The 15217-nt window shown below is 50.2% G+C and overlaps 1 protein-coding gene across 1 annotated transcript in view; it reads left to right on the forward strand.

Annotated features, from left to right (window-relative positions):
* The first annotated feature begins 8184 nt into the window (after positions 1-8184).
* Positions 8185-15217, forward strand: part of SNTG2 (syntrophin gamma 2) — a 46623-nt gene continuing 39590 nt past the window's right edge. The window contains exon 1 of the mRNA XM_087823895.1: positions 8185-8253. Within this exon, the coding sequence (XP_087680021.1) occupies positions 8185-8253 (69 nt within the window). The remainder of the gene's footprint in view (positions 8254-15217) is intronic.

Genomic DNA, 15217 nt, shown 5'->3' on the forward strand with positions numbered 1-15217 from the left:
AATATAAAATTTTTTTAAAATGATGTGACTCATAGCTTTGCTGAGCAGACAAGTGCTTTCCCTCAACTACTTCTCTTTGGGTCTCTCTGTGAAACAGAAATTAGTTTATTTGGTTAAATGTTTTTATTATTATGGGTGGTTGAGACGATACAGCCAGGGTGGCAGAGCCAGGGGGTGAAGTGCCTACTTACTAAAAAGAGAATTATTTCCCTTTCAAGTTGCTGGTTGAGCCTGGCCAGTGTGGCTTAGTGGTTGAGCGTCCACCCGGCACTAGGAGGTCACCGTTCGGTTCCCGTCGGGGCACATGCCCGGGGTGGGGGCTTCGTCCCAGCAGGGGGCGGGCGATCGATGACTCTCTCTCACCACTGATGTTTTTCTCTCTCTCTCTCCCTCACCCTTCCTCTCTCTCAAATCAATAAAAACATATTTTTTTAAAAAAAGGAAGGTAATGTAATAATAGAAGACTTAAAAAAAATAGAGTTGCTGGTTGAGCCTGTATGTGAATGGGGGGCTTGTGAAAGGAAATTTTATTTTCCTTGGGTTCTAACCTCTGCAAATAATAAATCTCCGAAGAAACAATAAAACCTGCCGAATATCTTGGCAAATTTGGCTCTGTTTTGGTAGATTCGGTTATCAGACTTTTTAAAAGGACCTTGGGAATATCTTCCAGCCAAACATTATCTTAATGCAAAACCGGTTTTCTCTGTAAAAAGTCGAGCTGTGCTAACCCCAGGCGGTGGTTTACTCTCCGCAGGATCCACCCAGGGGCACAGTCTCAGCAGGGCCCTGTCACCAGTACTGGTTGTGCCCTTTCTTTCATTATTAAAAATAAAAAACAAAGGTTTCTCAGTTCTGAGGGAAGTAAGGTTCTTTAAAGCGGCACCATCTTCTCTGATGTGCCGTCAGCTTGATGATCAGGCCCCGAGCTGTAGTCATTGTTCTCAGGTGCCTGCGGTCGCACCTCACAAGGTGAAATCTTTCTGATAAATGGTTTTATTCCCCACATCACAGCCTTGGTGCAAAATAAATGAATTTTTTAGGATGTCTTTTGCCCTTGGACTTCTTAAGGTGTCCCGTCTGGCCATGGACATGCCCGTGGGTGGCTCTCTCGCCTCACAAGGAGATGAAGGCTCCCAGGGCTGTTTACCTGGGTTCTGTGCTTTCTGTAAACAGCCCGGCGCTGGTCTTGTCAGCTGAGGCTGCAGGAAGGTCTCAGAGTCGCGGGTGTTACTGCAGGAGGGGATCTTGGCTCACAGTGACCACGTCGATGTAAATGAGGGGGACAGTCCTGGTGATCTCGATGACAGCTGATTGACGTAAACACTATAAAAACCCTTCTGAAGCATGAAGTTGTGAAAGTGCACCCACCAGGTTCATTGTCAGAAGCACTGATGTAAACGTTCAAAAGTGAGATGGAGGTTTACATAAAATTGCCCATTTTGATGGTACAGTGTTCTGAATCTGAAGGCATTGGGTTTAAATTCGGCGACTAACAGAATTTTTTGTGGCCTCCAAGTATCTCCCCCAAAATATCACAAAGAAAAAGGAAGTGGCCTCGCAGCAGGGAAACCAATGGGTCCATGATCAGAGTTAATGTTGCTCACAAGGGGCCCAGCTCTTCCAGAAAGAGCAGCTGGCCCATCATCTCAGAGACCCCAGGCCACCGTCTGATTTGGGGAGGACTGGTTCACGTCTCGGGCCCAGCAGAGCCTCCGCTCCCCAGCAGACATCGGAGTTGAACGTGTCCCCTGGCTCAGTGACACTCAGGGCCTGGCTGGGCTCAGTGCCAGCTGACTGGTTCCACACCCCTGCCCCCTCAGCAGCAAGGCCCTCGGCACCAGGCCCGCCCAGAACAGAGCATCGGCATCCTCGAGCCTGAAGTAGATGACTTGCACATGTGTGCACATGCATGTTGGCATGCATGTATGTAAGCATGTGTGCGTGTGTGTGTGCATGTGGTGGGTGAGTGCATGTGGTGTACGCTGGGTGCGTATGTGCATGTGTGGATTGGCATGCGGGTGTGTAAGTGTGCACTTGTGCGCATGTGAGCCTTGGCGTGTGCACATGCATGTGCACGCATGATTGACACTGAGGCAACATCATTTTTACTCCGAGGCTCCCTGACAGCGTTTACAGGAGGCTATGGAAGGTGGGAGGAAGCCTAAAATGCAGTATCTGGGGGAGGATTTCTTGACACCAGCCTGGATTTATCCCAAATTTTGCATCCTCAATTTACAGAACAAATAGATTGGACATTTTATATTCGTGCTTTTTTTTCAAATAAAAATCTCTTCTCATTAATTTGTAGTTTGGGCAATATGTCAGTGTAGGTTAAAGGTATACTTTATAATCTATAACTACCTGTTTTATGTTCTTTCAGCTGGACTCAGACCATTATAAAAAATATAAAATGAAACAAACAGAAAGACTCCCCAGGCAGTGAAATAACAGCCCCCTCCACCCACCTTAGCCTTTCAAAGTTGGCCTGGGAGAAGCGTGTTAAAGATAAATCATGCTTCAGGATAATCCGGCATCTCAAGACAAACACAGCACAGCCCATTCTATTTTCCCAATGTCTAAAGCAAGGAAATGAAAAATAAAAAGATTTCTAAACGGCAACACTGAAATCAAGGTCGATGTACATCACCAGGCAACGAGAGCGCGTTGCCCCCCGGATTAACCCGAGCCTGGGCTGTGCTTTGCTTACAAGCTGTGGTGTCAGCGAACAGGCTGCTCTGTGGACACCGGCCTGGGAAGCAGCCTTTGTTCCCATGGGGTCAGGATCCGTTTCCGTGAAGGGGAGGAGGCCTAACGCAGGGCCAGAGTTCCCATTACAAAAACAGGCTTGTCAGTCTCACGCCCAGCGGGTGTTTTCTATGTGCACTGTGTACGCCAGAGGCTAATCTTCGCTGCAGCAAATGGCCCCCTTTTCCACTGAGTTTCCATAATTATAATTCATGGAAGCACAAATGGGCAGAATTACCGTTCTGCACAATGACACGCCTGGGCAAGGTAGGAATTCCGGCAACACTGCGGATGGATTTAAAGAGCATTGCAGCCCACTTTCAGGGGCGGGAGCATCTGTTTTACGGAGGAGGGACACGAACCTCACAGCGTCTCAGTCACATCGGGACTCCAAGTCCATCTTCCAAATTCATCTCAACGGTCTATCATACAACTAACTGTCATAGCAATGGACGAATTTTGGATAATTATAGTAACTGCCTTTACTGATGTACTTTTGTGTTCCAGACAACACCAGGCTTTTTACAAATGAGTCATTTGTAACCAATTTCCAAAGCAGGCAGATGAATTTGGCGTTGAAATCAAAGTTCCGTGAATTAGGCACCTTCCTTCCGTCAGGTGCACAGACGGGTGGGCTCGGTCACACACCGTGGCCCCGGGCCCCGCTCACGGCGTCGTGGCCTCATCTGTGAAATGGGACGAGACGACCAGGGCTCCAGAAAAGGCAAAGGGAGTCCATCTGCGCAGCGTCTCCCATCCTCTGCCCGTCGCCCGGCTCTTCTCCTGGTCGGCTCCCGTTACGGGAAACTCCGAGGACAGCGGTCTGGACAGACGGCAGCAGCGAGCCGACCTCTGGGTGAGCAAAGGCCTGTGTGTGAGGCAGATCTGAAGAGTGCAACTGTTTTATGAACTGTGACAAAAATTAGGAAGGGGGAACAATAGTAGTGGATTTCATCCAGGACTCCTGTGCAGTTTGTGAATGTGAGGCCATTTGCTGGCTTCAGGCACCCCCGGGACCCCAGGAGGAGACAGGCAGAAAGGGTTCCCATCACGGCGCTGTTGACGCGGCAGAAAGTGAGAGAGAAGCTAAAGGGTCATCCTTTACTTACCTGGAAACTAGACTAGTGAGATGATGGAATTCTGTGAAGCACTGAGGTAACGCACTGAGCTCAACGTCATCGAAGTCAACCTCAGAAACAGCAAGGTGGACGGACGTGTTGGAAACGATTTCTATGCAAAATACCATTCCCAGGACTCGCGCACACACCCTGCATGTTTGCAAGAATGTGCGTCTGCCCTGGAGATGCACAGATGATTTTCCATAGGAAAAGAAATCAGTCAGAAATTCAGACTTCTCAGAATTCATATAATTTATACATTTCCAACGCACTTATTGAAAAGGGAAAGTATTAGATGGGAAGCCAGCCTCACCATTGTTTTTATCACGGCAAACGTTGGAGAGAATCACACAACGTTTCTCCAATATTTCTATCCATCCCTCTTCAGCCCATGAAAAAATAAGTATATTTGTGTTCGGAAACTAATTTTCTCCTCAGAGGCTCGGTGCACTTATATAACTGAAAATAAGGTTTGCGGACTTGGTTATGAGTCCAGGCCAAATGTATTCATGGCTTATTTCTATTTGGAGCCCACTCTAAAACCTCAGGTGCAAATTTGAATATCCCCAAGCCCAGTGGGTATTTTTAATATCTTCTCCAACAGTCTTACGCCGATAAGGATACAGTGACACATCAGTTATGAGTTCATTAATTCATTCTCAAAAATGTGACACACATGTGTCAAGCACCTAACTTGTGAAGGACGTTTTCCTGAGTGGGTCACAGACCATGTGCATCTGTCCGCCGGGGTAGGTGGTAATTTCAGATGAGAGATCCACACCGCTCAGCTCCGGGAGACCCAGCGGTCTCCTGTGGTCACATCTCCACCACCAACAAGGCATCTGGACACTGGTTAGCAATCAACCAATTCTTGTTGAATGTGTGACTGATTGAAAAAAATATTGAAAATTACAAGTGGTAAAAGACATAAGTATCTACACACAGTTTTGGGAATTCACTGACCACTGCCAGCATCCATTCTCGGGCCAGGACCTTAGTTGCATCACCCCATCCTTTATAGCATGACAATGTCATTTTTCCAAAAAAGTCTCAAAAAGAGCATTCATTTCAACTCTTTAGCATATAAATACCCACAAATTTCCAAAACAATATTAATCCACTTGTATTTGAAATAATTCAAATTCATTATCTAAAGAGTGAGGGGAAAGTGAGTGACACCTGCCCTTCTGCATAGTTCATGTGAGTTTTAGATATAATTCCTCTAGTTCATATCAGATTCAGAAAATTAGGAGTGTGGTAAATGATCATAAATAATGTTATTTTTCTTAAATAATTAATAGGTGTTTTTACTCTGTAGTGAATTTCCACAGTTTAGACAACACAGAGAAATTATGTGAGATTCAAACATACTCCTTTTGAAGCAAATACCATTTTTAAATCACGACGAGTTTTGGGCTTGTAGCTATGATGGAGAAACCTGCGTTAGGCCATCCGTCTGAACAGGAGCAAGTGTACAAGCTGGAAATAACAATACATTTTGAACTTGCAGGGAGAAGATGCTGGAGGGAGGGGAACCCTGAGGTGAGCCTTCTCCACACTTTTGGTCAAGGAACCTGCTGCCCTTTTACGGACAGCGGATACACGGGCCAGCGCCGTCTGCAGCCCCATAGATCTGGGAGTTCCCAGAGACCAGAGCGGCCCAGACTGGAGGGACCAGGCCCCGGAGAAATGACACTGCAGCAGAGGTATGGGTCCTGTGCGGGTCTCCAGTTGTCCTCAGAGCCGCCTGTCGATGGTGGCGCCAGGAGGAACCCGCCAACCCAAGAGGGCAGATGGCCAGACGGTTGGGCAGGCTGTGTGGGGTGAGGTGGGGTTCACAGGAGCCTGTGTTTGGGGCCAGCTGAGCCCAAGTCCAGTAGCAGGCTCAGGTTTTGAGAGCTAATTAGAAGTAGGAGGGTAGGGGCTGATTTAAAAGGTAAGTTGAGGATAGTGGAGGAGGCAGGGCTGTGGAGAGCTGAGCCCTGGAATGGACCCGCAGGGTGGCTCCCAGTGAAGGAGTAGGTACAAGCTTGCAACAATGTATAGACAAGTAAGTACAGAGATAGGATAGATACATGTATCCATTTTCCCCAGCTCTATCTGCTAAGAGGAGCTGGAAATCACTATCTCAGCAGCAACCAGTCCATTTAGCATTTAAATTCCAGCCTCTGAATATCATTCCCCACTAAAAAGAATTGAGGCTCTTGGGACAGAAGGCGGGTTCTGAGAATGCAGTAGAAAACGTAAAATGAGCCTCGGATAGAAAGTGAGGAAGTCCTTAGAGAATGATGGGGACGGGTGGAGGACACAGGAGTCAGCTCACGGGGCTCTAATTGGCCAAATCTGGCATAATTTGAGCACGTAAATAGTAACGGAATATAACCCATCGAGTGAAATCCAGACTATATGTTCCTACTGATATAAATGAATGCATGAATAAGTAGTATAGAATGCCAAGTAACACATGGAGAAAGGTGAAATTATAAAATCATCGTTTGGCAACCATCATAGTAATGACTGATTTGCGTAACAATCACCAATGGATTATTTAAATATCCACTTATTCCTCACTATGGCAATGAGCCTCCTCTCTGAACTCTGGAGATCCGGAGATGCCTGCTGGGGTCCGCGGCTTGTCCCTCCCACACTGACTCCAGGTGGCTCTGCGTGGCCTGTAGTGTTTACACAGAGGAAGTCATGAAGGTGCCTCTGAGGCCAGGCCACACTGACGTGGCAGCCTGACCTCTAACTAGTGGCTCTGGGGACGCTGACCACCATGCCAGAGGACCCCACGGAGCCCTGCGGAGAGGACAGGTGAGGAAGGACTGGGGCCCAAGGAGGGCACCCAGAGCCTACTCACCCACAGGTGGGTTAGGCACCTCGGAGGGGCCCTGGAGGCTCAGTCCCACCGCCCAGGGTGGCAGTCCTGGCGGGCAGCCCACTGCAGCCTCCTGAGACGGGGGAGCCTGAACCACAGAGGTCGGCCAATCCTGGTGCCTGATCCCAGAAACTGAGAGACAATAAATCTTACTGTTATTTTAAGCCACTGCATTTTAGGGTGACTTGTCATGTAGAATTCAATAGTTCAAATGCAAGCTTATATTAATCACTTAATAATACACTCATTAATCAGTTATGTGTTAATAAATATGTTCCCTCATTTATTGACTAGTTTTACAGTGGCCAAGCCAGTGATTAGTTACTATCAGCAGAACGGGAAGAGCTGGCACCGTGTCCGATGACACTGAGGTGCCCTCTGTGGTGCTGCTGACCCCGATGAGGCGGCTTCGGACAACCCCAAATGGAGGGGCCGCCTCCACTCATCGAAAACGTCACGGCTGAGGCTGAAGGGCCCGAGGGGCCGTGCTGAGGGCAGGCCGTCTTTCTGAGTTGGGTCTTGAAGCCCCAGGGAGGCGGAGGAAGTCCCTTAACTGCGCCTCGGGTCCGAGATGGGCTGGCGGAGACCAGAGACCGCCTCGAGGGGAGCGGGGCGAGGGGCGCGGGGCGCGGGGGCGACCGGGTCTGGAAAGGGAGGGAAATAGGCGCTTGCTTCTCTGTAGGAGGTTGGCAGCCTGTGGTTTTATTTCCCGAGATTCGCCCCCAGCTAACTTCCACTTGCATGGAAGTCGGGAGGACACAACCCCATGCTGCTGTCCCGAGAGTCCTGGGGGCGCGAAGCTGAATGGAGGGGACCGGCCCACAGCTGGCTGCGCCCGGGGATGGAGGCCGGAGAGGCCGGGCCAGCGCGTCCCCAGCGGCGGGCCCAGTAAGTTGGGGCTGACGCCCCAGGGACGCGGGGGGGCGGGGACCGGAGAGAGCCGAGGCCTCTGCGCTCCTCCACCCGCAGGCCCCGGGTCCCGCGTGGGCTCCGGTGTGACGGGGCCACTCCAGGGGCGGGGGCAAAGCAGCAGCCGGGCTGGGACCGCCCTGGGTCAGGAGGGGCCGATGCGTGCCCGCTGTGGACCCCCAGATCAGCTCGGCCCCGAAGAGGATCCGGAGCCGCAGCCCCTCCGCCGCGCAGCCCGCGCCCCGGCCTCCGGGCGCCCTGGCCCCGCCCTGCGCGCGGGTCCCCACCTGGGCCGCGTGGGCGGGGCTCCGGGCGGGGCGGGGCTCGCGGCGGTGGGCGGGGCTCCGGGCGGTGGGCGGAGCTCTCGGGCGGTGGGCGGGGCTCGCGGCCCCCTCGGTAGCTGCCAGCCCCGCGCGAACGAGCCGGGGCCGAGAGGGGCGCGGACGCGGCGCCCGCGAGGCCCTGGGAGCTCGCGCGGGGCCCCGGTGCTGAGCTCGCCCGGCTCCGAGCGCGGGCCCCGCCGCGTGGGCGGCGATGAGCAGCAACAGACTCCCGGCCCCCGCCCCCCGCGGGCCCCCGGGCCGCCCGCTGGTGCCCGTGCGGGTGAGTGAGCCCTCCGCGCCCGCCTCCCCTGCCCGCAGACCTCCCCCCGCTCCTCTCCTCGCCTGGGGCCCCCTTTCCTCCCCGCGCCCCCTGCTCAGATCGCCCCCTCCTCACCGGGAGCCTTCCCACCTGGAGCCGCCTCAGCGCCCGCCCCCTCCTCACCTGAGCCGCCTCCTCGGCTCAAGCCCCCTGCTCACCTGGAGCCTGCTCACCTGGAGCACCCCGCCCCCACCCCGCCCCCTCCTCCCCTGAATCCCCTCCTCACCCGCCCCTCCTCCCTGGCGCCCCCTTTCCCTGGCGCCCCCTCCTCCCTGGCGCCCCCTTTCCCTGTCCCTCGGAGCGGCTCCGGCAGCTCGTCTCCACAGCGACCCTGGGCGCAATGGGCACGCTCCCCTGACCGCTGCGTCTCCCATCCCCGAACTGTTTCATGTCCTGAAGGGCTGGTGTTGAAACGCAGGGCTTTGGCTTTGCAGAAGCGGGGGTCTGGTGTTCGCCCCGGTTTCTTTGTGTGCGTGGCTCCAGGGTCCTCTACGGGACGGGCGGGTCGGGGTCTCTGAGATGCCCACCTGGAGGTGCCCACCTGGAGGTGTTACCGGAGTCTTCCGGAGCCAGGAACTTGGGGCTCCTAATACCGGTTTTTGACGTCTCTTCTAGTCTCTACCCCAAACAACTCCCTCCCCTTATTTTTAATAAACCGAACTATTGATTGAGGGAGAGCAGAGATCTTGGCACAAACCTTAATGAAAAGTTCTTGGAAACGGTCAAGTTGCCACCCACAGCCCAGTGTTCCAGAAGCAGTTTGAAAATAACTGATTTTCTGGTTGCTACTAAGTAGACGTACATGGTGGCCCCTGCAAACGCAGCGAACCCCCCTTCCCACCCCCAACCACGGTGGGGTCCCTGCCCCAGACCCCAGTTCCCTGAGTGTGAACCAGGGATGCATTCAGCTGTCCACAGTTGAACTGAGAAATGCTCAGACTTCAGCAGGTGGAGGGCTTTTAATACATTCCTGTTGTCATAATGCTCCTCAGCTAGGGTATAGAGATTTTTTTCAAAATCTGCGTGCAGGTAGATGCCTCCTCCATCAATTTTACCACTCTGGATAGTACCACAAAATCGTAACATTAAATCCCATGTAAAGTCCGTGCTTATTTTATAAAGTGCTTTGTAGTGTGGACCCAGCTATTGCAGGTGGTCATTGCACCTGGAGGATGTGCTGGTGGTCACTGGAAGCAGATGCCTGCGTGAGGGAGCAGAGACGCCCGAGTGACAGAATTTATAAAATGCTGCTTTGAATTTTGAAACGATGCCCTCCCATGGCCAGGAATTGTACATCGGCTTGAGGCGCTCTTGCAACAAGTCTTGTTTGTAATCACTGTGATTATAGTGGAAGAATTGCAGTGGATTTATCATTCTGCAGAATTAACCCAGCTGATGAGTTATTGGCAGTCACTTCAGTTTTTTAAAAAGATACCAACTGCAGGGCCTCCAACAAATGCTCTCCGTGTGCGGACTGCTGATTCCCGTGAGCACCGGCTCCGGAGGGCCCAGCGGGTGGCTCTGTTTGCCAGTTTGCTGCAGGATGGTTGTGCTTCTTTGTAACAAGAGCCTTGCTTGTATGGTACGACCTGTGTGACTTGTATCCATCTGTAACGAAGTTTTGTCAGCTTTGGAGGCCGAATGTTAGAATAACAACTCAGAACATGCTAAGAACTAGGATAACTTTGTTTTCAGAAATAATGTGCTCAGTGTGCCCCTGTTGAACTCCAGTGGGTGGGAAGGTTCAGATTCCTACTTATTTTAAATGAATCTGTTAAGTATTCTGTTCACACACCTGTCTTTAAAACACGAACAGTTGCAGCATACACTCACGGCTTAAATATCTGGTGGAAAATGGCCCTATGTGCTGACGCCCTGTGAGCCTTTCACGGCCGTTCATGTTTACTTAGGCGACTGGGGTGTGGACAGCCATGCAGGATTGTTCATTTTCTCATTAGTGACTATCCATGATATCACTGAATTTGCATAATCATGTAATCATTTCAGTTAAGGAAGACAACTTAGTGCTCTAATTAGAAAAATGACACAAAGTTTTAAACCCATTATATTTCTAGTGATAAATATTTTTTTCCTAAAGTAAAAAAAATACGACACATTGTTTATAATGACTGCTGGTTTTAATAATGGGGATCTGGCCAAATGTAAACATCTCTCGTGCAGCACAGGAGTCTCTCTTGGGCAGCTGTTTCATACCCTGTACGGCTGCCAGGTTAAGCGCCTCAGGTGCCTGTGTGCTGACCGGCCCTGTAGTCCTGGGCTGAAAGCCGCTGGTGCAGAGCCATCCCTACCATGTGTCCTGCATCTGTGTTCGATTTGTACTGAGAGCACGTTTTCTGATTTTGAATAAAAACTGCTTCAGAGGGAGGGGCTGGAAGCATTAAACGGCTTGAGGCAAAGACGTGCGGTCTCCTGTGGGAGGGTGTTGGGTCATTTTAAGTGTGTGATTGTAGTGGAGACACTCAGGTGTCTCTTACAGAGGTGACAAACTGCGTGTCCATTTGTCTTATGCTTTCGGGACACGTTTCTCATCCTTGCTGACTCATCTTAGATTTCAGAGCTGGAGTTTCTGGCACTGTCTGTGACATCATAACCAAGATGTCTTTGTTTTAAAGTGGGGAACGGTCAGGAGATATATGTTCACCACTGAACATTGTAACAAGATCCAAGATAGAAAAGTGTGCCTATTTATTGAAAATATCGGTGGTAAAGTTGCCTTGTTTCCCAAACAACATATGCCAAGCAACAGCCTTTTATATCCACGTGTCTGAGTAAATACGTAAATGTAGATGTGGTTTTATGTTTCATTTAATTCAGTTCCACTTCCCAAGATGTCCCATGAGACACACTGAGAGGCTGATGGGAGGGGTGGCCTTGAAGTATATTCTAGCAAAGAAACACATTCCATCAAAGACAAGAGTTACAATTGAAGACATTTAGCTGCTTTATAATTGGGATGGAAGGAGGAGATCCTGTGCTGAGTGAGACGAATAAGTGAATACTTTTTCACCCCAGTTCCCTTACCTGTTAAGTGGGTATATTGGCCCATTTCCTGAGATCTTTCCCTCTGGGTTTGCACCTGGAGCTCTGACTCACCTGGAGCTCTGACTCCACCTGGTCACCGCCTAGTCACCTGCATTCTGCCCTTGGCCTCTGTCCTTGAGACACCACAGCCCCAGTGTCCCCATCCACAGGCCTGCCTGTGCCCACCCGGGCGTGCCTCAGCCGGCCCACCTCTGCTCCTCTCTTTCGTCTCCAGGGAACGGACCTGACCCTGCCTCTCAGAGGTGCAGTGCACACAGCTCCCGTTGAACCTTCTCTGCTTTTCCCACTTGTATCCTGGTCTCCTCACCCTCCTCTGTGGTTTACATGGTCACCGTCCACCCTGGCCCCGGGCTGGGCCTTCAGCCACTCAACTCCGACGTCTGTGTCTGTGTCCTACTTGGCAGTTGCGCTCACGTTTCCAAAATCAGCGTCATAACCTCAATCCCGAAACCCAGTTTTCCTTCCTTCCGTGTTTGTCTGTCAGAGAACAGGTGTCACCCACACGGCTCGTGCCGTCCCCCAGATCCGGCTGCCTCAAACCCTGAGGACTGGCATTCCTTCCCTCGCCCAGAATTGTTAAAGCAGGTGGTGTGAGCTTACCTGTCAGCATAGGCAGTGCCTGGTAGCATCAGGCACCTGGAGTGAGTTCTGGATGAGCTGAAAGGGGGCCCCGCAGGGCTCCTGCCTGTGTCCCTCGCCCGCACCGTGCTTGCTGAGTGTTCATGGGCGTGGAGGCCGGACCCAGGTCAGGGGAACCTGGACACCTCGGGTGGCCGGGGAAGCGGCATTCCCTGCCTCCTTTTTTACCTGAAGAAGGCACAGTGCGGGTCCTGAAGGTCACTTTGAATTTTTGATCCCAATGCCCTGAGAAACTCGCTATTTAGTTAGAACCTACAGGAATTTTTTTGAGATGAAACAAGGAAGGTTAAAAAAAGCCTTTGGGGGGGAAATGCATGAGAATTTCATAGAAAATGTATTTGCATTTTAAACTGGTGTGCACCTTTCGTTAGTGACCAATTGGCTACTACATATTGTCATTCAGAGTCTAGATCTGGATAGATTTTGGATTATTTTCAGTGAACACTAGGCATCACTTTTCCCGGGTCCACCTGACGCTGCTGTGAGGCTCAGGAGGATGGCTTATCCCTTCTATTTCTGTGCTGGATCCTAAGCCTGCCTGCTCCCGACCCAGCCCCTCCCCAGGCCTCACAGCCACCCCTGCCCCAGGGCCATCCCTCCCCGCAGGCCTTCCACCACCCCTGCCCAGGGCCACCTCTGCCCCATGGGCACCCCTGCAGCCCAGGACCCTGCGGCCTTCACCACAGCAGCCCTAACCTTCACCTTTGCCTCCTGCACTTTGTTAAAAAGTGCTGTGATTTTTCAATTAAAATTATTGGGTGAAATAGTTTCTGTTTCCTAAGGAGTCTACAGTTTTAGATCCTATAAATATTAATAATTATCTATGTTTCAGTTAAGCAAATATTAGGGTTCTTTGCTTATTTAGAGGACACTCTTAGAGGGTACTGTTGGAAACACTTAGAAAACATAAGTTGTATTTTTGCATGTAAGGAATTCAGTCTCAGAGACCTCACCTGAGGAAGGTGCTGAGCTTTGGTTCCTCTCCTGCGACAGTTTCTAGAGCAGCTGTGTCATCCCCTCTCCCGCAGGCCTAGCAGTCCCGGACATCTTACTGACAGTCATGTTTATTGTGAATGAATAAATCTGGCTATACCATTGACATTTTGACATCAACTCTGTTTAATTTCGATAGGCACCAAAATTCCCTTGGAATTTGGATATCATTTATCACAGCACTGAATTGTACTATTATGTACAATCAAATAGGATATTAAAATTCAGCATCATAAATGTGATCATGTTTGTTAGCATTCATTTTACTAATTTATTTTTCATGCATTTGTAGTTAGACCCCCAAGCTCCAGTAGGCAGACATTCCTCTCGTACCCAGGAAGTAACTAGTTATTTATATTTTAAGCAGAATAGTTTAAACAACAAATCATATGTAAGAATTAAATTTTATTTCTAGGATGAGTGCTTTTAGTGGGCAGATATTTTATTGTGTAGTTTAAGAATTGAAGGTATGTGCCCAGTTGGCGTGGCTCAGCAGTTGAGCATCGACCTGTGAACCTGGAGGTCACAGTTCGATTCCTGGTCAGGGAACATGCCCGGGTTGTGGGCTTGATCCCCAGTAGGGGGTGTGCAGGAGGCAGCCGATCAATGACTCTCATCACTGATATTTCTCTCTCTCTCCCTTCCTCTCCCTTCCTCTCTCTGAAATCAATACAAACATTTTTTTTTAAAAAAAGAATTGAAGGTAACAAGGAGGAAGTTCTATTTCTGGATTTTCTTTTGAGAATTTTATATTGATGATTAGCTATTTTGGGTTTGAATAAAATTGTATCTTTATATTTTTATAATAGGTACACTTTAATATCCATTTTACAAATCAGATAACTGTTCATGGTAAAAGAATTTATTCTATATCTCATCTCTGTCCTGTTGAATATTACCCTTCATGATTTCCCTTCAGATAATTATACTTCACCCAATGGCTCCATCCATTAGCTATGGGCTGTGCTGTTGGGGTGCCCCTGGCTGAGAGTGTCCTGCTGTAGTGCCTCTGGGAGGGCACCGCCTTCCCTGTGGGGTGGGGTGAAGGGCGGTGCTGGATAGATCATCGTACCTGGGCAAGGGGTGGGGAGGGACAGCAGGGCACCTGGGTAAAGTACAGGTCATGGTAACGGGACAAACAAAGACTCTGCCGAGCTCAATAGGAAGCAAAACATCCCATTTTCCATTCTCAAACCCAGGTCTTCAGCCTGCAAGTCCAGAGAGTGTTTTATCCTGCAGAGTGGAGATTTTATTATCAGAACTGTGAGGATTGACAGGAGCCATTGCTCCCTTCACGGGAGGTTTTCAGCACAAAGGAGATGTCGTGGGCACACAGCTTGCCGGTAGATTTTCTGAGCAGAAGTACATTATAGTCGTTTTCCTACCGAGAGATCTGTTGTTCATTTTTTCTGAAAGCAGGCACCTCAATTTGTGAAGATACAAAATCCAATCATCAAGTGTTGCCAGAGAACCAGATACTGTATCTAAATCACACACACGCTTAGACAGCCTGGTCTCTGCAGAAAGACCTCTCTCCTGAAGCGAAGAGGCCCAGCTCCCCAGGAATAGCTGCCTTTTCCTCATTACTATGTATCAGGTTTCACTAAATAAATTCTACCGGGACATGTGTGCCTGCTCTCATTGCAGAGACACTGGTTGGGTGTTATTTCTCTCTTTTTGGGGCAAATGTGGAAACTGGCGAGAAAGTGTTTCATTCTAGAGAAACTTCTGTAATTAAGATCTTTCTTCTTTCTTCTGAAATAAAACCATCTGTGTGAGCTGGTGGATGTGCCTTTTTTGCACGGAGTTCATTTCTAGGAAGTAGGAAACCAGGCTCTGGACTTGAGACCTGGGCAGGGCAGGTAACCTTTGCCCACCTGTCCCGGAATCGAGCTCCAGCTCTCGCAGTGCTGGTCCACGCCCAGACGGGCACCTACCAGCCCCAAAGCACTGCCAGCCAGGGCTGTTGTTTGATGTCAGAGGATACCTGTAGAATGGTTTGATTTTGAGAGAGAAGCTGACTTCCCGTGGCTGGTCTCTCAGAACTTCAGTGGGGAAGGCGGCTTCTCCACGGCTCAGGTTATAGGAACGCTTGACCCCGGCTGGGTCGATGGTCCTTCTCTGTGGGACCCCCCTCAGCAGCCCAGGTGTTGCTGTTTGTCATGAATCCTCATAACTACTTACCTTAATTTTGCTCACGAGAGTTATAAATACCGAGGTGGGCAAGTAT

This window comes from Miniopterus natalensis, chromosome 13 (assembly GCF_054644295.1).
Source record: "Miniopterus natalensis isolate mMinNat1 chromosome 13, mMinNat1.hap1, whole genome shotgun sequence".
Lineage (NCBI taxonomy): Eukaryota > Metazoa > Chordata > Mammalia > Chiroptera > Miniopteridae > Miniopterus > Miniopterus natalensis.